This window comes from Syzygium oleosum, unplaced genomic scaffold, assembly GCF_021117445.2.
Source record: "Syzygium oleosum isolate NSW1041296 unplaced genomic scaffold, Sole_v2.1 Sole_v2.10, whole genome shotgun sequence".
Classification (NCBI taxonomy): Eukaryota; Viridiplantae; Streptophyta; class Magnoliopsida; order Myrtales; family Myrtaceae; genus Syzygium; species Syzygium oleosum.
Genome location: NW_026607494.1, coordinates 6479815 through 6502296, shown reverse-complemented (window position 1 = coordinate 6502296; position 22482 = coordinate 6479815). Strand labels below are relative to the sequence as shown.

Sequence of the window (22482 nt, the reverse complement as noted above, 5' to 3'; positions counted from 1 at the left end):
TCTAGCCATTTAGAGTAGACCAATAAATACAAAATCCTATTCAATAAAGAAAAATCCCCCATTAATTCTTGAAGCAAAGTTTTTTACCAATGTAAAGTCATCATTTTTACCAAATGTCTGAATGAGAACTTCAGTTTTCCTAAAGATTTTATAGTGAAAATCACATAAAGATATCTATATATATATATATATATATATATATATATATATATATGTGTGTGTGTGTGTGTGTGTCTTTTATATATGCATTCGATACCTTCCAATCAGGAAATGCCACGTGGCCATATTCAGGCGGAGACAAAGTGAGAAAAAATAGCAAAAAACACTCAACGATGTAAAAACTCCACAGCTCATAACCTCAGGATGGAGATTTTTCCTCCGAGGAAACACCTGTTCTCGTTTCTCCCTCCTCCCTCCTCCATTCTCTTCCTTCTCCCTCTTCTCTCTTCATTTTCCTGGGGAAATTCGTTTCCTTTCTTTTCCTTTCCTTTCCTTTCCTACGTTTCAATTCTCAGCGTTTCTCATCATACCCGCTTCTTGATTTGGCCTCCTTGTCCATCTTTTTCCTGAAACTATATGGCATTGTAGTTCCGCGTATCATCGTCTCGCCGGCTTCACGATCACAAGAACGACCGAGATTCTATCCAGCGATTCGATGAATATGTTTCTCTGGTTCGTCTCGTGATTCCTAGAAGGTGTGTGTATGTATTCATGCACGCGTCGCTTTAGATGCTCGGTGATACGATTCGGTCTCGCATTATCGATTGAAGTCCGAAGAGATTTGTGATCCGTTCATTTACAAGAGAAGGCCTTGCGAAGGAAGGGGGCTACATATGAATGATGTCGTTCGACCATACTCATAGGGCGACGTCGCTGCCGAGCAAATCGCCGCCTCTGGCGGAGCGGATAACCGATGACCCGGTTACGATCAAGACGGCCCAGAGCACGGTGACGCTGGCGTACCAAGCCAATATCGCCGGGTACTGGCACAACGTCACCATCATATGGTGCAAGAACCTGATGAACCACTCCCTCAGCATCACGGTCGACAGCCTGGAGGGCGACTTCCACTACACGTGCAAGATCGACCTCAAGCCCTGGCATTTCTGGAGCAAGAAGGGGTACAAGTCGTTCGAGGTCGAGTCGAACCGGGTGGACGTGTACTGGGACCTCCGGTCAGCCAAGTTCTCGGGGAGCCCCGAGCCGTGCATGGACTATTACGTGGCCCTCGTCTCCGACGAGGAGGTGGTGTTGCTCCTGGGGGATTACAAGAAGAAGGCCTACAAGAGGACCAAATCCAGGCCTGCCCTCGTGGATGCTGTCTTGTTCTACAAGAAAGAGAATGTGTTTGGCAGGAAGACATTTGCCACGAGGGCCAAGTTTGACGAGAGGACGAAAGAGCATGAAATCACCGTGGAGAGCACGAGTTTTGGGCACAAAGAGCCAGAGATGTGGATCAACATCGATGGGGCCGTGGCGATTCATGTGAGAAACTTGGATTGGAAGTTCAGGGGAAACCAGAACATCTTGGTGAACAAGAAGCCTGTGCAGGTGTTCTGGGATGTCCATGACTGGATGTTCAAGAGCCCCGGCACCGGCCACGGGCTGTTCATCTTCAAGCCCGGGCTGGTCGAGGCGGAGAGCGACCGGGACGGGAGCAGCCGCGGTGCCAACAGCGACAGCAGCACGGCCAGCAAGTACTACTCGACGCGCACCGGCTCTACCGCCCCGGATTTTTGCCTCTTCTTGTACGCGTGGAAGGTCGAGTGAGAACGAGACGGGTGACGCATTTCCCGGCGATCTTCATCCTTTCGGACGGAGGCTTCGTTTCGCGTCTCGTCGGCATCATTGTGAAACTGGGAAATGCGCTACGGTTCATGTAAAAAGATTTCGTAATCATAGATTTTGTTACTGCGGTAAAGGTATCTTGGGAAGCAAGATTTCATATGGCATCTCCCATCTTCGTTCTTAATCATTATGGCAATCTCCATATAGTTCTAATTTCCAATTGTGGTTTGCTCTGGTCCTCTCTGCTGAATGAATTAGGCAACCAATTGTTGCAGTAATTTGAACAGAATTTTTGTAATAGTCAAAAAAGAAAAAGGGCCTTATGGCCCAAATCCAATGTCTTTTGGGCCAAGAATGGGCCGTTCGTTCCATTGGGCTTGGCCCATTGGGGTGGGGGGCTCGGCGGAGCCACGCCCGACCCGTTTCGTCAAATCGGGTCGACATGACCCGACCCGTTTTCTCGGCCGCGAGCCCGCCGGTCAAGTTCGACGCTCTCCGCCGCTCGGTCGCAGACACTCTCAAGAGCGCCGCTCCGGTCAGCGCCTCTCTCTCTCTCTCTCTATCTCTAGGTCGAGGAAGAAGGAGGAGGAAGGAAGGAAGGAACGAAGGAAGGAAGGAAGAGATCGAGGCCAAGCATAGAGCCGCGCGATCCACCGATCGAGCCATGAAAGTAGCCCCGACGGTGGTTCTTCTGCTCGACGACCAGGGCGGACTCGCCGGCGCCCTCCGACCCGACCCGGGCTCCGACCTCCGCCGCCTGTGAGCATCTCCTCCCCCTCCTCGTCGTCGATTCTCGCGTTTTGCTTCGCGATTTGATGTCGCCCGGTCGCATTTTCGTAAAGATTCGCGTGTCTTCGTCCCCAAGTTTCGATTTTTCGGAGTTTTTTTTCCTCTCAATCGGTTCTCGTTTCGCTGCAGGGAGGAATCGTTCGAGCTTCCGTTGGAGCGCTACGGCGTCGGAGGCCGCGGGGCTCGCGGGGAAGCCGTTCACTTCGTCGACGGCCATGGGGTTTATCAGGTATTTCGCCCGGTTTCTTGGCTATGTGCGTGCATGTGCGCGGTGCGCGGTAACTGGGGAACGAAGTTTCGCTGATGGATAGGTAGATGGATTGATTGTGTAATTTTGGCTGAAGACGGCCGAATTGCGGTGAGATGGTTATGTATGTTGCGGATGGTGGGGTTCCGGTGATGCGGCTCGAGTGAGGAGCAGGCAGAAAGAGATTGTGTTAGCTTACATTTTCAGCGGATTTATCGATATCCATGATTTAGGCGCGCTCTAAACATAATCGATATTGACCGAAATGAAGCTTCGTTTGACGGATCTCCGGCTTCGTTCGAAGGTTAAATTGGTCTGAAATCGGGGCAGTAGGGAGCCTTTCATCTTGAGGACTGGAATGGCATGTGCCGTGTGTACATGAGATGCCAAGCTAGTAATCTTCACGTGTGGTATCTGTTGAGGGAATTTGACAGATTATGATTTGATGCACTCGAGGTTGAATTTTCACTAGCAAGAGCTTCTATTGTCCATCGTTCTCTGGAGTTTAATTCTTGATTGATTGTATCATTCAGTTCTTTTCTAGTTTCTACAATTGCTCAAGTTTCCTGGCAACCAGCTATGACAATGACTAGAAATGAATTCTACTCGGTGGAAAAATTTATATTCGGTCCCTATTCCATATGGATGGCCTGGTTAATTTTTGTGCTTGATATGGAAGCATCAGCCTTTCCACAATCGCCTCTATCATAATGTACCTAAAAGTGTAATGCAGTGTCTTTCTGCTGGGAGTTACATTAAAGTACGGAAACTGGTTGGATCCAATATAATTAATAACTATTAAGAACTTCTTTTTGTGGCAGAGTATATGAGTATCTGCAAATGGAACATTCGTATATTGATTTTATGGGCTGGTTCTGCAGTGCATGTGTTATGCTTGCCTGTTTCCACTCTTGAGTAACGAATTTAGGTTTCACTAGTATCACCATTTCACGAAGTAAGAATGAGCACTTTTTTTTAAGTTTGGTATATCTGGTGACAAACCTTTAGCGCAACCCCATAATTACAAAAATCTCAAATCGCAAATTCCTTTTATTCTCATCAGTAACCAGATGCATTAACCATTGCACAATTTGCAATAACCTGTTATGAACGAAATTCTGTTTGGAGGTATTGAGGTTATATCAGGGAAATGTGCAGATTTTCTTCAAGGAATGGCTGAGATAATAGTCTTGTTGTGCTTTACTTCGGTTTCTGATGTCCAGACAGACGGTGCATTGACGTGAACTTTGTCTTAGTCTGATTCTTATTCTTTAGCCCGTCTTCTTGATGTAATATTTTGTGTGGGGCACTTAATTCTTTTCTCTTTTTTATCATAAATTTATTCTTCTGTTTTCTTCTTTTAATGTTTGTTTTAAATGTTAAGGTGTCCATGCTGCAAATGCAAAGTTACAAGCCACCTGTATTGGCTTGTGCACTCAATGAAGTTTTGGCACAACTAATGGATGATACATCAGAAACGATGCCTACTCTTCTAGTTCCCTTTATTTCATCGTCATCAAACCTCAAGTGGGAGACAAGAAGTTTGCCCGTGGACAGCAGAAGAATATCTCTATACGGCCTGCAAATAGGGAGAGAAACAGACGTCACTCGTGCTATCATGGCCCAAACCCAGAAGCCGCCATCATCCATGGAGATCCATTATGAACCTTTAGCTTGCTTTCTTCAGCTTGTACGTGTCTTAAAGTTGCCAACTGTTATTCTAATTGGAAGGGTAGGTGAAAGATTTTCTGAAAAGGGGTCGACAGATGCTCTTGAGGTACTCATTTTCTAGACTTTTTATATAGTTTGGAATCCTAAAAAGGTGTATATCTTGATTCTTAATATCACTATCATTATCATTTGTGCATTGACAATGAGAATGTAAGTATTTAACATTCATGGGAACACCATGGTCCCCCCTTCCTCCTAGAATTATTAGCTACTAACAGTATCTTTATTTGATTGTTGTCCTTTTCTAGACAATTCACGCCCTGGGAGAGCTTTTGGCAAACAATGTGGGGTTGTGCTTTTCCCGTGACAAGGTTGTGTGGAGCAATCCTTCAAAGACGTCAAGGGATGAAGAAGAGCCATGGCGGGCCCTATATGGTTGAATACCTATTACTTGTGATGGCTATGGTTGGGTATCTGACTTGTCACTTGATGCATCTGCTGTAAGATGATTAATTATTTAGACATGCATAATGTCAAACTAAAGGCCAAGACAAATTTTCTAGAATTTATAGCAAATGCATGACATTAACCTTCGAATTCGCTCGCAACAGTTGATGCATCTTGAAATTTTTTAACACTGATCCATATTTCCTTTGTGTCCCTGCTGACTGAGAATATTGTAAGAGATCATTTTCCAAAGTTTTTGTCTCGACTGTCTGAACTATGAGAAGATTATTATAGCACTTGTACTGGTCGAGCTTCGACAGCTAATGGAATCGATCCTCCTAGTTTTTACCCCGTGGTTGGACTTGACATGTACACCTTTTTACTGCTCTCTACAGAACTCTTTCATTGTTGTTTGTTGCCCCCTTATGATACTTGAAAGAGAGACAAACATTTGAATTGCTGCGTTTGTCTGGGTGGCTTCACATCTTGATCACACGATCAGATTTGATCGGTTGAGTGATCCCGCACCATTTGATGTTTAGCAAAGTCCACATTGCAGAGAGGACATGTTGTGCTTCATAAGTCCCCCTTTTATGTCGTGTTGTTTTCGTACGCATGTACAACTTACTATCCAAGTGGCTTGAGTGGTGCATCTCTCTCTCGGTGATGTTAATTGCAAAACAATAGTGCTAATTTACTTGATCGACGAGATGCTTGATCTCAAATGTATTTGAATTTTGGCTTTAGGTTAATCGCTTTTTTACTACCCCTGGTTTTTGTAGTGAGCCGTCCAAAGTTTGGGCGGCAGTTCTTAACATGATAAATTTGCCGAGAGAAATCCACAATCGACATGACACTACACGGTTTGCTCAAAACCGACAAAAGTTGGTACGAGATCGAGCCTTTTGAACAAAAAAAACTTTACAATCATAGCGAATCATTTTAGAGATGATACGAAGTTATCCGAATAATCAATACGAATGAGATGACACGATAGGAAAAGCCATTTCTACTTTCAATTGAGGTTATATTCCTAACCGATGAGCTCGGATCTCTGAATAATTCCTAAGATTGTTTCATCATCTTGCACTTATGCATTGTACAATTTATTATCAAGAACAGGATGCCCATTATGCAGTAAGCAGTCAAAGCATCATAACTGGATCACTTGCCACAGAGGCTCATAAAAGTGCAGGTTCCCTACTTGAGCACTGGCATGACAATGACTAGAGATACCCACAAGCTCAATCAATCCTCTTGGCCTTGGCCCAGTTCAACTTTATTCCAATCAAATGAATTTGACCATTTTTTAAAAAAAAATTTGGGATGAATCGCTGCAGATAATAATAAGAATGATAGGGTTTATACTTTATGATATAGGGACACGCCATCTTTTCTTCAAGACCCTATCCCATGTTGCTCATGAAAGTCCCTGAAAATAGCTTAGCTTTTTAAGTTCACTTGAAAGTCAACAAACGAAAGTTTCATAACCTTTTTTTATCAAAGTAAAATAAAGGAAAAATACCCAAAAATTGAAATTTCGCTCCTTGTTCATCTCACCAAACTCTTTTCAAGTTTTTCAGAATTTTCCACAAAATTTCTCATCGCCCCAAATTTTTCCATAAAATAGCAACAAAAGAAAAGGAAAAAGAAAACGGGAAGGTGAAGGTGAAAAAAGAGGAAGAGGTTTCCAGAGGGACAAGGAGATGGGGGTTGGCAGTGATGAAGGAAGGGGTGCAGGACAAAAGGTGTACCTGTTGATTGCCGCCAAAGCATCAAAAGACAAGATCCAGCAAACAGAAAAGCCCCCCGAGTAAAAAAGCCAGACAGAAGCGTTTGATTGCAGGTACAGGTGTAGCTCAGTAAATGGCGCGGTGAGAGAGTGAGTGTGTGTGTGACAAGTGCGTGTGCGTCGTGTTTGAGTTGACAACAAGTAGCGGATTAGCAAAGCTGAATTTAATAAGGAAAACCAAAACAAGAGGAAATAATAAAAGAAGAGTGACAGACGGAGAGGGAGAGGGAGAGAGAGAGAAGAGTTTTTATAGGAGGGACCGAGGAGGGAAAAGGAAAGGGCCTAACTTTTTGCCTTTCACTAATGGGATCGACAATGGGTCCTACCAAGACTGCACTTTTTCCCTTTGATAATATTAAATTTCTCTCCTTTTCATCTGTCTCTCTCTCTCTCTCTGCACTTTTGATGACTTTTTGCGTGTGTCGTATCAGCTTATGTCACATTTTCTCCCCTATTCATTACATTCACATGCCCCCGTCCTATCCACCTTGGCTTCTTTCTTCCCTTTTTTCTCTTTCTATCTGTTTCTACAGTTCAGCTGAAGGAGTTCCTCCTGTTTGGACTTCTCTCGTTTTCCGGAAACCTCCATCCCTCACCAATCTCAGGTTCCTTTTCTTGATCTTGTCTCGTGAGTTCTTTCTCAGACCCAGAAAGGAAAAACGCACAGAAAAGCTGATCTTTTTTTTTCTTATGGCTTTCTGGATTCTCTTCTGTTTTTCTTGTTTGAGCTTTGTTTTCTGTTAATTGTATCTGCTTTTGTTTCTCATTTTCTCTGCCTTCTGCTTAGTTAGGTCTTGAGCTCCGTTTGTGAAGAGGGGGATGAACATGCAGTTATGTGTCTTTTTTCTTTCTTTTTTGCCTTGGAAATTCAGTCTTCTGGTGGTTGATGTGGGTGCTTATGAATTTTGCTGTGAATTATTTCTCTAAGATATGCTGAATTGGGGGGTTGTTGTGATTTTGTTCCTTTGGTTTGTTTGATTTGCTTTAAGTGTTATTGCTTCAATTTGATAGTGAATCTCGTGCCATCACTTTTTTCAGGCTTGTAATTTAATTTCTAATTTCTTTGGTTTGCTCATCTGTGATATGAGAAAGCAGTGTAATTGTTATTCTGCGTTTTAATAATATAATGCAGAACCTGATCGTTGAAAAAGCGGATTCCCAAAGATAAAGTATATATCTTCATGCCTTTTTTGCCCTTTTATCTTTTGGATTCTCAAGTGAAAAAAAAATGGATGCCTTTTTGTTAAAAACTATTATCTCTACATTCCATCTGAAGCAAATTTTTCTCTCTCTCCGTTTGCCTTCAAAGTTAAGTCTTCAGTTGTTGCTGGAGTCAGAAACTACTTTTCTTGCCTTTTATGGTCACCACCACGTCTAATTTCAGAGTTTTCTGTACATAAGAGAAAAATAATTGCAACTGTTTATATTTGTGTTTATTGGTTAAAAATGAATTTGCATTGCAGTTGGCATCATATTGAGTGGTGGAAGAAAGCTTATTGTCATGCATGGATGGTTGGAACTGATTCTGGGTTTCTTTTCTTATAGGAAAGCATCTCCTTTGGTAACAGCATAGTTCTCGAGGACTGTCAGCCTCTCACTGAGTTGAGGACATTTGCACAATTTCACTAATATTGGACATATGTTGAGCATCTAAGTCTGAGAGGTTCTACAAGGTTTCGGTTTGTTTGAGAAAGATTCCTCGGAGGAAATTGGAAGGTAAAAAATGGGGTTCATCTGTGATTTTTGTGGGGAGCAAAGATCTATGGTGTACTGTCGATCAGATGCAGCTTGCTTATGCTTATCATGTGATCGGAACGTCCACTCCGCTAATGCCCTGTCGAGGCGCCATTCAAGAACACTTCTATGCGAAAGATGCAATTTGCAGCCTGCTTTAGTTAGATGCATTGAAGAGGGGGTCTTGCTTTGTCAGAATTGTGATTGGACGGGTCACGGTGCCTCTACTGCGGCTTCTGGGCATAAAAGGCAAACGATAAATTGTTATTCAGGATGCCCGTCTTCTTCTGAACTTTCCTCGATCTGGTCATTTGTGTTGGACTTGCCTTCAATTAGAGAATCCAATTGTGAGCAGGGATTAGGTTCGATGCGCATCATTGAGAATAGTGAGAGGACTACTTGGGACACTCTAGACAATAGCACCAGCCTAGATGCATCTTCTGTTTTGCAGGCCGACAATGTGGCAGATGCTTTGGTAGGTTCATCTTCATTACCTGAGCTTAAATCCATGTCGCAGAGTCTGGGCCAGCTGGCTCTACCTGTGAATACATTGAATAAGGTATGTACTTACTTTTTGCTTGCTTAGTATCCCTCATTTTTATTCTGATTACTTAGGTGACTGACCTATATCACCAACTTGAAAGGAAGGACTATGTGCCTATGCTGGGAGGATAAAAAATTTGGTTGATAAATCTCTTATGCTATTCAACTGACATCTATTGTTGGCTACTGGCTTAGTATAAAAAGCTGGGACTGGGCAGCAAACAATTAGTTTCTTGTATGTTGTCTGTGACGACTGACACAGTCTAGGCTATAAACAGGAGGAGGTTGCAGAGAACTTTTCTTAAACTTTTATCCTATTCTTTTTTTAACTTTATTTTTTCACTATCATCTGCTGAGTTATGTGTGAATGTGCATTGTATTGTATACGCTTTACTCGGAAAAAGAAACTGTTAATAATCTGTCGATTCTATCCTACTGAAGTACCCCTTATGAAGTTTTTTTCTGTTTTCACGCAATTCTTCGCAATTTCCAACTCATTTTGTGTTTTACTAAATCCAATGCCTGTCCTATACCTGAAACGTGAGGTTTTTGTATTAATCGACTACTGGCTTCTTCACCTCACTTATTAAGATTGCAATCTATGATGGACAACAACAGAATAGCAGTACCAACAAATGACAAAACAAAGCCTTTTCCTTTTGCAAGGTATTGGCTATAAGGATTTTTTGTGGAATTTGTCTCTATCTTCCTCAATGTTCTCAGTAGGATACATATTAACTTACGTAACACGTCCTTTACACAGTGTTTCCTTCTAGTTACTGTAAGGTTTTCAACCCTTTTGACCTGCCCTTATTACAAGTCACATGTTCTAAAGGGGCATCTGGGGTGTTCGACTATCAAAACCACCTTATACAAGCTTCTCATCTAGTCCAAATCAACAAATACGCAATTCCCTTCCTAATCCAATCATCCTCTATTACCTATGCATACACTGAAACATTTGCATCTCAGCCATGTTCATTTTATGTACAATGATGTTGGGCACTAAACGCTGTCTCGTAAAGCATTCGCAATCAATTTGTAGTTGTAAAGAGTTTCCTTGTGAGTTTTGTTGGCATCATACTAGTAAGCAAATGCCAGAAGTTACTTAGGCATTACCTACATGCAAGTTGGATCCTTGGGAAGTCTTCACATCCCCCCATGTTTTTCTAAAATTTGTCTAAGGTACTGAATCGCTTCACTTGTTGGTAGTTCAGTTTTATTTAACTCATTGGATTGCTTTTTGCACCTTTTGCTTTGCTAAATTTGCACACTGGGCAATCTATGAGATGTAACATTTTCTTGAAAAGTGTGGTGTGTTTTGCTAATTTCACTTTATTTATGCAATTCTTAGAGTACTCTATAGAATTTCCCAAACTTCAGAGCTTAGATTGCTGTTTTGATGACTGACAATGTCTGTCTCTATGCATCAAGATAACATGGTATGTGATTCGTTCAGATGGCAATCAGTGTCCATATGCGCACATGCAGAAGCCTAGCCTACTTATGATGAACAGAGAACAATGCATATTTGATTAGTTGTTGGTTATTTCTGCTTGTGTGCTGTGTAGGTATTATGTGATAAAAAGTTAATTCTTCCTTTTTAAATGACTGTTATCTAAATGTGCTTTTTCTAACATCCAGGTCTGCTATCCAATGTCTAATCCTGGAGTCTGTTATGATGATCTATATAAGGAACTTAATATGGATGAAGTAGATATGAACATCGAAGATTATGAAGAACTTTTTGGCTTGACTTTAAATAACTCGGAAGAACTTTTTCAAAATGGTGGACTGGATAGCTTGTTTGGCTCAAAGGATATGTCTGCTGCAGATTCCAACTGTCAGGGCGGTCTCCTTGCTGAGGTATATTGCTCATCGATGATCACACGTTCCTGTTTTGAATGTTGATGGAAAACCGACTTTATTATGTTAAGAATACTAAGGTTTTGATTGTAAATGTGACGTTCGCAAATTTTCTTTTTCTTGCTCTTCGAACTTGGTTTTCAACAAAATGTAAAGGTCTTACAGCATGATTTTGTGTGTTATCAAGTGAACAAAATCCTTAGAGTCTTTATGTCAGAATCAGTAGATACATATGCATGCTCTACCAAAGTGTTTTTACTGGTTTCAATACTGTAGAAATGCGACAGAGATTGAAAGATTAACAGACAGGCTATGTTGGACATCGCGCAATAGAAATGATGCCTGTGATGTGGCACGGATACCTGTGTCTCCTCGTCTTTAATGGAATATACCTTTTAAATAACTCGACCAGTAGTGACACATCACATGGAAGATTTGCTCTTTTGTTATATGTTCTTGTTACATGTTGACCATCTAAGAGAAAATGTTCAACACTCCATCTATAAATTTTGATCCACTTCTCTTTTGTCCTTGAATGACTCTTGATGTGCCTAGGGGAATGTACACACTAATTAACATGGATCCTTGGTTTCGTTGTACTTGGAAAAAGATTTGGCATAAAACTACAAGTGCTGCAAACTCCATGCTGCAGCTTTATGGTTGTTAGTTATGGACTGTAGATTCTGCATTCAACTCCCCGAAAGACGAGGTTTTTGGACCAAGAATTCTGGATGACTTATAAAGGCAAATGGAATTGGATAGCATGAAGGGCCAGATCTCAAGTAGCTACTTATATTCTGATTGGTGGGACAGAAAATTGGCCACTCTAGTTCGCAAAAGATTGTGTGTAGGTGGAGAATGAAGGTTTGATTGGTTGAAGTAGTGGTGAGGGGGTGGTACTGAAAATGGGGGATTCGGAACGAGACAGGGCAAGGAAGCCTGGAAGTATGAGCACAGAAAGACTTGCTTAAGCTTTTGATATTTGTGAATCTCTCCCATGGCCAAATTGGTCAATAGTGAAGATCCCAAAATTTCGACTTAAGAGTTTAGTGAAGAGGACATTCTAAAAAGTCTTGACTATCAATAAATAGCATTCTCAAAAGTCTTCAACATCAATTTATAACATTCTTTCCTTACCAAAAAAAAAAATTTATAACATTCTTGCTTGCACTGATTTTACTGTGCTGAGCCTAACCGGTTTTGTGACAGCTATGTTTCTTCTTGTGTGGTTGAATTCAAGATGCTCTAGCATTGGTGTTCAAGTAGTCCTGTGTTTCAGCCAACAAGTAGTCCTGCAGTTGAAGTTCTTCATTTTAGAAACCTAATTTTGATTATTTCTCTTAAGTTAGGTTCCTTTCTGGCTTGCTGTGGTTTTCTGTCAACTATTGTTGCTTTAATACTTCTGAGATTTGAACTTACCTGAGTCCAAAATGATGCTGGGAAGTCCATGACAGAATTTCTGTTTTAGATTTTCAAGCTACTTACAGAAAACCTACCGCAAATTACTTGTGATAACCCGGCCTTTGCGAGCTTCAATCTTAATTGATTGTCTTGGATCATGATGCCATCTGTCATTTAATTTCCATGTGTAGTATGCATGTTGTTGCTATTTCTGTGTAATCACCAAGTTTCTTACACACTGCGGCTGTGGTGCCTTCTTTACCCAAACAACAAACTTTGCAGGCAGTGAATAGATAATGTGATATGTTGATTTTCGTGGCATGCAGTAGATTTCAATCGGTTCAACTTCTATGTTTGGTCTGCTTCCTGCTGGCTGATGCAGATTAGTATCCCCGTCTGCTTTCATTCTTTATTCAGGGATCATCTGTTGGAAGACCGACTGCCACGCAGCCGGCTTGCAGTGTAGCATCGGGCGACTCTATCATGAGCTCAAAGACCGAACCTATCCTTTGTTTTACATCCAGGCAAGCCCATTCGGGCATCTCATTCTCAGGTCTTACTGGAGAGAGTAGCGCCGGAGATTATCAAGATTGTGGGGCCTCTTCCATGCTTCTCATGGGGGAGCCCCCCTGGTGTCCCCCAGGTGCTGAGAGTTCCGTTCGATCTACAAACAGGAGTAATGCCGTCATGCGTTACAAGGAGAAAAAGAAGACGAGAAAGTGAGTGCTTTTCTATCCTTTTAGGGGATATCCTAGCCTATTGTTTTTAAAGGATCAGCTATTGCATCTACTGCTGCAAAATATATGAAACAACATATCAGTAGTCAAACTCTCTATTCATGTAGAGACCAATGACAAAAACGCTCTTAAGATTCATTTTTTATTGATGATACTTTATTTTGTTGACAGTCAAGCCTTACAGTCAAATTTAAAGCTTTAATTATGACTTTATCAAGATAGATTAAAAAACAAGTAATCTTCAGCCCAACAACTTGGTTTTTTTGGGAGAAGATATTCTAATTCAAAAGAGATGTGGCATGACGTGTATAAAAAATGGTTAAATGACTTTTGAATTACTTATCTTTTTACTTATTGTCTGGCATATTTGTGTTTGTCATACTAAAAGTTAAACATGATATGAGTGTTTAAAATAAACTATGTATGGACGACAATCATTTTGCATAACACCAAATTTTTTTACTAATAAAGTTAGTGCTCTGTGTTGTTAATATGCCAAAGGTTCCAAATCTTGTGTTTATAACCTACATATTTATTTTTCATTTGTTCACCAAATATCATTGAGGTTGTATTCGAAAAAAGTTGGATAGGTAGGTATTAGAACAGAATATAACTTCACAAGACTGGTTCCCGAGATAAGATAAAATGCAATGAGGAAGGGTGTTGAGCCATTCACCTTTTAAAAGAAAATATGGGAAGATCCTTTCTTGCCTATGTTATCATCATCGTTGTATAATTGACCATATTGAGATGGACTAGTATGGATCCTCTATGCCTAGACACCCTAGTATTGGACCGTTAAAAGCTGAAGGCATGATAAAATATGATCGAATGCAGTAAGGGACATCCCACTTCTTCACTTGAACTACTCTAATATTTGGAACAATGCTGCTCTCCGACCAGTCTGTCTCTCTGGAGGACAGACGAGACAGACAAGATAGCTTCCCCATCTTTCTTGAATCAATATTCTGAATGTATTGCAGTCATCACTCTTGTCTACGTATGTTCTTATGAGACTCTAAACGGCGTGTGATGCTGGATAGTCTGTGTGTTGTTTTGACTTAGAAATATGGTCTATGGTTTGATGGGGTGATGTGTGGAATTGATAAAATAGAAATTATATTTGGTAGGTTTGAGAAGACAGTGAGATATGCATCACGGAAAGCAAGGGCTGATGTGAGGAAGCGAGTCAAGGGGCGTTTCGTGAAGGTTGGTGAAGCTTATGACTACGATCCACTCAGCCCAACCAGAAGCTACTGAGAGTACGTTTTTTAACTATACTCACAGAAAGGAAAGATCTACTCGTATGTTAATTGGAAACAATTGGTCATATTTACCTGGATAGTAGCAAAATTATGACACACTTCCAACATTCAGTGATCAAATGTGTATTTGATTACAGGAGCAGCCGTATTTAAGGACAAAGACGAATGTGAAAGGTTGATGATACAAATCAAGACTGGTAATACAATGATGAAGAACTAATGAGATGCGACATTTACAGACCAGAAGCGGTAGCATTTGCTTTTGAGTAGGCAGGTTTCTTTCCAAATTCTATGAACATGTTTACTGCTGGACTTTTTTGGGCAAAAGGGCTATGCTTCTGGAGAATCCAGCCGATTACATTCTGTCCTTTGTGGAAACATCCATCCAACTATGCTTAAGCTTTTCGGTAGGTTTTCGTGCCCTGGCTTCTAGAGATTGTCTGTGCAGGCATATGGCCAGGATGAATTCACATAGGTGAAACTTTTTTTCAGGTTTCTATGTCACTTGACAGTGTACAGTGATAGGTCTTATATTTATATGCCTTTGGGGGGGAGGGATGATGTCCATTGCACACCGGTATCACAGGCCCTCTTATAAGGTGGATCATGTAGGATCATAGTGTATGTAGGAAGGAGCGGTTTGTAAATAATGAGAGTTTTCGCCTCTGAATCTATTGAATCCAACTCCTGGCAGAAAAATGTTGTATAGTTATTGAGTTGCCACAATTGGACATCGCAGCGTAGGGAGGATCATTTGCGAATGGTTCATGTTGTAAAGCGAGGTTATGTTATCTATGCAGAGTCTCTTATCATTTTAGACCTACATATGCTTGTTTCTTGATGTGGCCCTTTGAGGAAATCCAGGACTAGGAGGTGGTCTCCTAGTCGTGATCAATTTGGTAATGTAGAGTTGGACCATTTCTTTACAAGCAATTTTATTGTCAATTTTCTGCATAAGGTAAGGATTTGGTCCTAAGGGAATATGTTGACTGTTCTACCTTGGTGTTCAAAAGGTTGCAAGCTTAACCTCCTGATGTATGTAATTCCTCGCGTTGGTTTTCTTTTCTGTCAGTGGAAAGTATGCCTCTCTCGTGATGGAGCTTATCCAAATCGAGTTAGAAAATCAACGAGATGATCAAAATTTTTTACTCTGCTAGATGAGTTGAATTACTATGCTCTCCAGCGTGGTAAATATTAGCCTTTTCAATCCTGGTCACATCCAAGGATAACTTAGTAAGCTCGAGCTTGAACGTGGATATGACACGTGCATCGAAAGCCAGCGAAAATACTAGAAATTGTAAAGATCCGGCATCATTACATTTCCTTGTGTTAGATCGTAATCAACAGGCAGACATGCTCATGTTCTACTTCAAACTAGGCAAAAGAAAAGGTCAGGATCGGGTTCTTAACTGCGTAAGTTCCTCGACTTTTACAAGGGACCGTTCCTTGCCAAACTGTTCAAACTCATGCCTTTGTAAATTGGGTATTTGATTGTTCAATCAAAGAAAGTGGGCATAAAGTCTACTGTTTCGACCAAATAGCTTAGACAAAATTCAGAGAGCCAATCGAACAATCAAACGTTTGAAAAGTTTATTAGAAACTTTGAAGAGACAGAGACTCAGCAATGTCTTTTTGGCCGCGAAGCTAAACCCGAGCAGTCCATTACTCAAGCTCCTAGACAATCTGGTCCAGTGTGATCATGAAATCGAGTCTTCTACAAATGTTTGTCACCCAAATACTACTACCAACTCTATTAGCAGAACAAAATTTAGGCCAGGGTCACTTTATAATGCATGACAAATCTCCCGTGTGATGAGCACAACCAGGTAGTTAGTTCATCTCAAAACAATGCTGAGGTCCTGTATAGTGAAAAGAAACTTTTTGAAACAGATGTTATACGCATTTGCATATTGTAGGTACAGGAGTCGAAATTTAAATTAGAAGAAAAGGAGAAATCCTTGAGAAAGATGTCTGATGTCACATGACTGGAACTTCCGAAGCCAACCCAAAAATTCACCCTACGGATTCTCTTGGAAATAATGTTTGTGAAGGTCAAAACAATTAATCATCGTCCGAACTGCTATCTTCCGATCCTCTCCCGAAATCTTCTTGCTCACTCGATTCCTATAGTTAGGTTCGAGGTTAGATATGCATTCCCACCGAATGGGAGAGATAAAAATGGAACTTAACACTATACATGCATGTGCATGTGCACATGATCGTATCTAGTGAGAGAACTTACCTGCATCTTATCCCAATCCTTCAACTTGGAATTTGTAAGCATGTAATTATCTCGTAATGGAGCCCAAGCAGGTGGTTCACTGTCTCCAGCAACAGTAGACGTATGAATCTGCATTTCATTCAGATCACGCAATCATTCATATTTGTCCAATCGTATTCATTTCAGATACTACATACTGAAGTGGTATGCCAGCTCCATGAATAATCAAGAGCGATAACTCAACAGATCAAAAACATAGGGAAGAACCTCAGAAAAGAAAGAAGACAGACAATAGGAAGTGCAAAATAGTATGTTCAGAGGGAAACCCTACCTTAGCTGGAGCTTTGGCTGATGAGAATGACGGTTTGCTCAGTTCAGAAAAGAAGGCTTCTTTCCTCCTCTTCTTTATTGCTGCAAAGTGCCAGTCAAGACCATGTTCAGAAAAAATATGCAGGTTATAAAGCACTTACATGAATCATTGATAACAAAAAAGGATTATTTCAAAAACCATCTCCACTTTTATACCATATATCAATTTACATCTTCACTTTTGAAAACCTACATTCTGTATCGTGTTTTGTTGCTAGATTTCAACTTGCATCTCTCGACCATGATCCTTGTCTACTTATTTGCCAAACTACAATTTCCCTTCCCAAATTGCCCTCATCACCCCCTTCTCCCAAAAGAAAACCTTAAGGCTAAAATCCCTTCCCCTTTCCTCCTCCTCCTCCTCCCTCTTCCCCGACCCTCTCAGCCACCGCCGCCAAACTCAGCCACCAATGCCAGCACTTTCTCAGTCCGAGCCGTCATCTCCGATGGCTCATCCCCGCCCAACGTCCTCCACCCTTGCCGTTCACCGCGTCCCAATCCCCCCACTCCTCCGCACACTTGGCCTCCTCGCCCTAGGCCATTGAGACCCACACCAACCTTCGATTGGAGGTCGGCGACGGTCCAACGTCCATGAAAGCTCAGATCAAGGTCGGGCCCGACCTCAATCCAGGCATGGAGCTTGCCGAACTCTGAACATAGCTCGAGCCCGAGCTCCAAGGCTACCATGACTGAGCTCTGAACAGAGCTCGCCTTGTCGGACCTCCACAGAGCTCACATGTGAGATGAGGGGGGCGGATCCTGGTGGTTCGCGTGGTGTTGGTCATCGGGCGACGGCAGGCAGCATGTTAGTCAGCAGTGGGTGGCGGCAAACATGGAGACTGATGTTGGATTTGAACACTTTAAACCTTGAATTGGTTAGATGGTGGTGGATAGTTTTTTTGTTGTTTTCTATTTAAAAGAGGGGGCAAATTAATCTTTTAAGCTTTGGATTTTGTCTGGAGGTGCAAATTGCGAGTTTTGAAAAATGAGGATGCAAGTTGATATAGATGACAAAACTCAAGTTTGTTTTTGAAATTTTTCTTAAAAAGATTAGTAATTAAAGAACAAAGGCAGCTCGTGATAAACTAATTAAAAAAAAAAGAAAAAGAAAGAAAGGGTTGAAGCAAAGCATATTCTCAAAGCTTTCTGGGATGAGAGGAAGCAGGCTTGGACTTTTTAAATAAAAAATACAATCATATGGCAGTGCAATTTAAGAAGCTGGATTGTATATGAACTTCATCAAAAGAAAATTTTTCAAAAAAATATTGTGATAGATAAAACTTTCAGATAATAAATACACTGAGTAGTATGCCACCATAGGCAAGAAATTTACGAACATAATCATTTAACATGAGACTTTTTTTGCCAAAATTTAACATATATTTTATGTAGAATATTTGCTAGATAAGATCTGTGCTAGGTAGTAGGTATCGGTTGAATACAATATGAAATGCAACAGACCAAACAAAAAGATTAGCATTTGGAAGTAACCATATTTCCAAGCACAAGCACTAAAGTCAAAATTTTATAAAGTCTAAGTAGATAGGATTCTCTGCAAGGAGAAAAATTGGATCACTATTAGCTCCGCCCATCCCTCGTGGATAAAGGTCTTAGCTGGAGAGAAGTTATTAAAAGTACCAGAACAAACTAGATGCCAGGTTTCATCTCTTAAAGTAATTGAAGAAAATTGCAGTTAAAGACTTGTTCAAGAATAATTTCGAAAATGAATAGTCAATTATAGTCATATGGCAGACAACTTAATTGTTGTTAAAGATTTTCCAAAACAAGCTTGCTGTTAAACTCGGTGAAATGATGTCTTCAAATTCAATAATAGGATCGAAGCATTTCTATAATAAAACCAACCAAATCTTTTATTTTCCTTCCCAAAAACATATTTCTTAAAAATGGTGAAATATACATATTTAGGTAGTAGGAACATAATGTAAGAGATTTCTTATCAAAGGAGATGCATACCTAAAAGAAAGTATGTGTATAGTGCAACATGCACACCATGTAATGGGCATGAGAGGGAGAATATATCTAATGGGCTACACGGAGTTTAACATGTCACTGTAAGCACAGAACTCCAGCACATGAAATTCCGGATAAGAAAAATCTCTAGCACCGAATCACCAAACAGATAAACATGAACCCAGAAGCCAACATGCATTATATAACATGCACACCATCACTTATAATCAGAACCTTTATCAGGATGGAAACTGATTTGAAAAAAAACTAATACTGAGCAGTACAAGTTCAGACCTTTTGCATCTTTAGACCTTGAGGCATCCAAGCCTTTTTGCGCATTTTGTGCTTTGTTAACCTGTAGGCAGATAAATAAAATGGATCAAACCATTTTGCAGCAATATGTTTAATGACAATTGAGGAGGAGTAATCAGCTTCAATATAAAAAAGGCGCAGTTGGATTCACATATAACTTACCGCATTAAATAGCTTGACCACTGAATCCAAGCGAACGCAAATAGAGTATGAAACAAGTTGTTAGAAGAATACAAAAAAGTTTAAGCAAGCAAATTTGTTCAGTCAGGTTTAAGATGAATACCTCCCTTGGTAGCAACACTTATAAGAAACTTCTCATGTGCATCTAGATAGTTTGCAGGCTTCACGTGCCCCTTTTCTCCCACCTGTTGATTGATCAAGACATTATTAACTCCAACTTATCAAATGCTAGTACGAACTAAAATCGGTCAAAATCAAGTGTGAGTTATATACCAAGTGTTTTTCCTTCTTTGCCTCCCCTTTAACTTTCCTTTCAGTTTCCTCTTCGGCAAGCTTCTCTGCAACAAGATTCTTGTGTGCTGACATTACTGGACCCTGCAAACGGGCGCAAGTAAGTGACAAAGTCCACAATTCAATACAAAATTCTGGTATTGCAGTCAAGCTTACAAGGGAATCATCGGACACATTCTTCTTGATGATACTCTGGAAAGCTGTCCTGAATGCTCTAACACCTTCCGTGAACTTTATAATTCCAGGATGGACTTCATCATCATCTTCCTCATTTTCGTTGTCAGAAACTTCAGGTTTATCATCATCCAAACCATGTGATTCTAAACTCTTCTCATCGACGGTTAGTGAAACATCGCTATCGTCTTTAGACGCAGAAACCTCCTCATCTGCATCATCATCTGAATTGTAGTCTCTTGCCCTCTTCCGGAACAGTTTTTTCATCCTGTTGTCTATCTTAATCTTTTCCCCAGCACCCGGAAAAACATTTACCTTCTTCTTTGCTTTACGGCCTTTTTTATGCCCTGATTTTCTCTTCTTTGGGATTCCCCCAGCTTCTGAAAGATGAGATTCTCCCGGCATGGCTGACTTGAAAATTTCTTTCAGTAACAGCAGCGGTTAGACTTCGACCGTCTACAAGCATTGATTTGAACATAAAAATTTAATATGGTTTTCGAGAATCCAATTGATGGACAATCTAATCAAATCATGAATTTGTTAAGGTAAACATCCACACCAAGAACTTGATAATTTCAATAAAAACAAACCTCCTCCCAACCTTTCTACTGTTAACCCAGCCAAAAATGCAAATGATTCCGCTTTAAAATTTTGCCAAACTGAAGGGTGACACCAAATGGTCCTTTTAAAAAAGAGTTATGGGACAAGGCAATCCCACAAAAATTACATTCTTAGAATAGTTCCTCATGCAGAACCAGTATGAGTAAAGCAGTTAAACGTATTCTAACTAGCGTATATATTTCTAAATCATCCTATACCCCAGAAAGTTACTGTCATCACCAAACAATAAGAAGAGGCTCATGCAGCAGCTAATCATGTATCCAAACTCTCTGACAAGTCCCTTTCCATTAAGTGACAACAAATTTAACTTGCCATCAAATAGCTTTCAGCTCAATGTGTTAAAATATGTAATAAATTTTTTTAAACAAGTGCAATTGAAAGGCAAAAGCAGTTAAACTAGTACCTTTATACAAGGGGAAAGACAAATTAGCAGAGCAAACTAAACAGTGTCTTCCTCACTTTGGCTTAACATCGCAATACGAGTTAGCTTTGCGATAATGAGAAAGTATGCAATAGTTCCTTGAGGTTTAAGGTTCCGATAGTCACTTGAGGGACCTGATCCCAACCCAAACTCATCCGTATCCCGAACCGAACTCAAACCCGAGTCGGGCACTCAAGTAGGGTCCCAAACCCAGCTCCAGCAAGGAAAAGAGATCCCCCCAAAACCCGCACTCGCAATAAGACATTCGATCAATGGGCTCTGTCAGTACAAAGGATTAGCAATTCTAAGTTCATCTCAAGCATCAACATTCAGGACGCGCCTCAGAATCCAATCGTGGAAACCACAGCGGAATCCAAGTGCGCCGTCATCAGACTCTCTAGACTATTTCTCTTTCACGTCGCCCCAGCCGAGATGAACCGATAAGCAAACCGACGAAAATGGAGACCGAAACGCAAGACCAGCAATCACCGTCATAACGAGAAGCGAGAGGAATGGGGGAAAAAAAACCTGATGGAAAGAATCCTGCGAGGAAAGAGGGACCAAAGCAAGCAAGCTCCGGCCGCTTCCTCCGCCGCCGCCGCCGCCCCCGCTTCTCTGCAAGAGAAGTCGGAGAGACTCACGAGAAGCTCAAGGACTAACAGAAAACCACAGGAACATAAAACATCTATAGAGAGAGATGGGTTGTTCCGCCTACTTCGCCGCGCCTACACGAGCCGGCCGCCGACCGCCGACCGCCGCCTCAGGTTGGCTTCGCCGCCGCCCGTTGCGCCGCTGAGCTTAAGAGTCGAAGAGAAGAGAGAGAGAGAGAGAGGTGAGGCGGAGAGGAAGTAGAGATGCTGTGCGAGTGATCTAGTACGTGAAGGGTCGGTCGGGCTTGGCCCGGTACAGGCCCACTGGGCTCGGCCCACTGGTCTCGGCCCAAAGGGCTTTTTCGGGCCTTGATGTGATTGATAAGGATGTAGGGGTAAGCATGGTCCCGATAGATATTCCCGTTTTCAAGATTGGAACCGAAAACCGTACTGGTATATATCCTCGAGACCGGTTGATTCGTTTTTGGGCCGGTTTTCAAACAAAGTACTAGAGCCGGCCTCCCTAATATATTTTCTTTCCTTTTTTTTTGTAATAATTTCTTGTTTAAACATGTTATCATCGGGAAAAAATTTCGCAGTGCTGCTCGGGCGCCGGCACGATCGGCTAAAATGCATGTCGACCAGCAATAGCAGTGTTATCATAAATGTCAATCGAAGATACAGATAATCCCATGCGGTTGAGTGGATGGATTTATATTTCGTGCGGCGGGGGTTCTTGCCCCCGTTCACCTTCTCGAAGTTGCGCCGGAATATTTAATTTCGAAGATACGTGACTTAGGCCAAACCCTTCTCACAAATACGTTTATCAATACGTTGTTTATGTTTTTTCGACATTGCGACTATATGACCTAAAACAATTAAAATTGTTGAGTATTCCTCCCCTTACCTACAAAACCCTGCTAGTGACCGTGCTAAGAGATGTGATGGTTGAAGCAAAATATGAATTCACGAAAGAAAGCACGTCGCAATCTGGCCCCCTCGTAAAACTCATATATACTTTTTACGTTTTCACTTAATCTCAAACGAACAGA

At 41.2% G+C, this 22482-nt stretch overlaps 4 protein-coding genes across 6 annotated transcripts; 3 read left to right on the top strand and 1 right to left on the bottom strand.

The window, feature by feature from the left end:
- Positions 1 to 446: 446 nt before the first annotated feature.
- Positions 447 to 1984, top strand: LOC115688868 (uncharacterized). Its single transcript, XM_030614806.2, has one exon. The coding sequence runs from the start codon at positions 838 to 840 to the stop codon at positions 1768 to 1770; it is 933 nt and encodes a 310-aa protein (XP_030470666.2). The 5' UTR covers positions 447 to 837; the 3' UTR covers positions 1771 to 1984.
- A 39-nt stretch (positions 1985 to 2023) lies between these two features.
- LOC115688892 (uncharacterized) lies at positions 2024 to 5293 on the top strand. Its single transcript, XM_030614837.2, has 4 exons — positions 2024 to 2547; positions 2707 to 2806; positions 4209 to 4601; positions 4804 to 5293. The coding sequence occupies exons 1-4, from the start codon at positions 2111 to 2113 to the stop codon at positions 4933 to 4935; spliced, it is 1062 nt and encodes a 353-aa protein (XP_030470697.2). The 5' UTR covers positions 2024 to 2110; the 3' UTR covers positions 4936 to 5293.
- Positions 5294 to 7183: 1890 nt separating this feature from the next.
- On the top strand, positions 7184 to 15103 carry LOC115688852 (zinc finger protein CONSTANS-LIKE 9). Of its 3 annotated transcripts, none has more exons than XM_030614783.2 (6): positions 7184 to 7339; positions 8280 to 9027; positions 10656 to 10877; positions 12696 to 12997; positions 14146 to 14277; positions 14418 to 15103. In XM_030614783.2, exons 2-5 carry the CDS (start codon positions 8458 to 8460, stop codon positions 14273 to 14275), a joined length of 1224 nt encoding a protein of 407 aa, XP_030470643.1. In that variant the 5' UTR covers positions 7184 to 7339; positions 8280 to 8457; the 3' UTR covers positions 14276 to 14277; positions 14418 to 15103. The 3 variants fall into 3 exon arrangements, with proteins under 3 accessions (XP_030470643.1, XP_030470642.1, XP_056171074.1); XM_030614782.2 differs by having other exon boundaries at positions 7214 to 7362; XM_056315099.1 differs by lacking the exon at positions 7184 to 7339 and having other exon boundaries at positions 7379 to 9027.
- Positions 15104 to 16144: 1041 nt separating this feature from the next.
- On the bottom strand, positions 16145 to 21591 carry LOC115688853 (uncharacterized). Its single transcript, XM_030614784.2, has 10 exons — positions 21556 to 21591; positions 21369 to 21455; positions 19781 to 20254; positions 19607 to 19708; positions 19437 to 19518; positions 19316 to 19335; positions 19136 to 19196; positions 16833 to 16912; positions 16523 to 16630; positions 16145 to 16404 (listed from the first exon to the last, which is right to left on the bottom strand). Exons 3-10 carry the CDS (start codon positions 20201 to 20203, stop codon positions 16342 to 16344), a joined length of 939 nt encoding a protein of 312 aa, XP_030470644.1. The 5' UTR covers positions 20204 to 20254; positions 21369 to 21455; positions 21556 to 21591; the 3' UTR covers positions 16145 to 16341.
- Positions 21592 to 22482: the final 891 nt, after the last annotated feature.

What these genes read in the sequence shown, in the direction of transcription:
- LOC115688868 (XM_030614806.2), top strand. Translation starts at nt 838, where the DNA reads ATGATGTCGTTCGACCATACTCATAGGGCGACGTCGCTGCCGAGCAAA.
- LOC115688892 (XM_030614837.2), top strand. Translation starts at nt 2,111, where the DNA reads ATGGCCCAAATCCAATGTCTTTTGGGCCAAGAATGGGCCGTTCGTTCC. An exon ending in ACGGCCATGGGGTTTATCAG is followed by an intron (nt 2,807 to 4,208) that starts GTATTTCGCCCG and finishes TTAAATGTTAAG; the next exon opens with GTGTCCATGCTGCAAATGCA. An exon ending in GGTCGACAGATGCTCTTGAG is followed by an intron (nt 4,602 to 4,803) that starts GTACTCATTTTC and finishes GTCCTTTTCTAG; the next exon opens with ACAATTCACGCCCTGGGAGA.
- LOC115688852 (XM_030614783.2), top strand. Translation starts at nt 8,458, where the DNA reads ATGGGGTTCATCTGTGATTTTTGTGGGGAGCAAAGATCTATGGTGTAC. An exon ending in CTGTGAATACATTGAATAAG is followed by an intron (nt 9,028 to 10,655) that starts GTATGTACTTAC and finishes TCTAACATCCAG; the next exon opens with GTCTGCTATCCAATGTCTAA. An exon ending in AGGGCGGTCTCCTTGCTGAG is followed by an intron (nt 10,878 to 12,695) that starts GTATATTGCTCA and finishes TTCTTTATTCAG; the next exon opens with GGATCATCTGTTGGAAGACC.
- LOC115688853 (XM_030614784.2), bottom strand. Translation starts at nt 20,203, where the DNA reads ATGCCGGGAGAATCTCATCTTTCAGAAGCTGGGGGAATCCCAAAGAAG. An exon ending in CAAAGAAGGAAAAACACTTG is followed by an intron (nt 19,519 to 19,606) that starts GTATATAACTCA and finishes ATCAATCAACAG; the next exon opens with GTGGGAGAAAAGGGGCACGT. An exon ending in AAGGTCTAAAGATGCAAAAG is followed by an intron (nt 16,913 to 19,135) that starts GTCTGAACTTGT and finishes GGCACTTTGCAG; the next exon opens with CAATAAAGAAGAGGAGGAAA.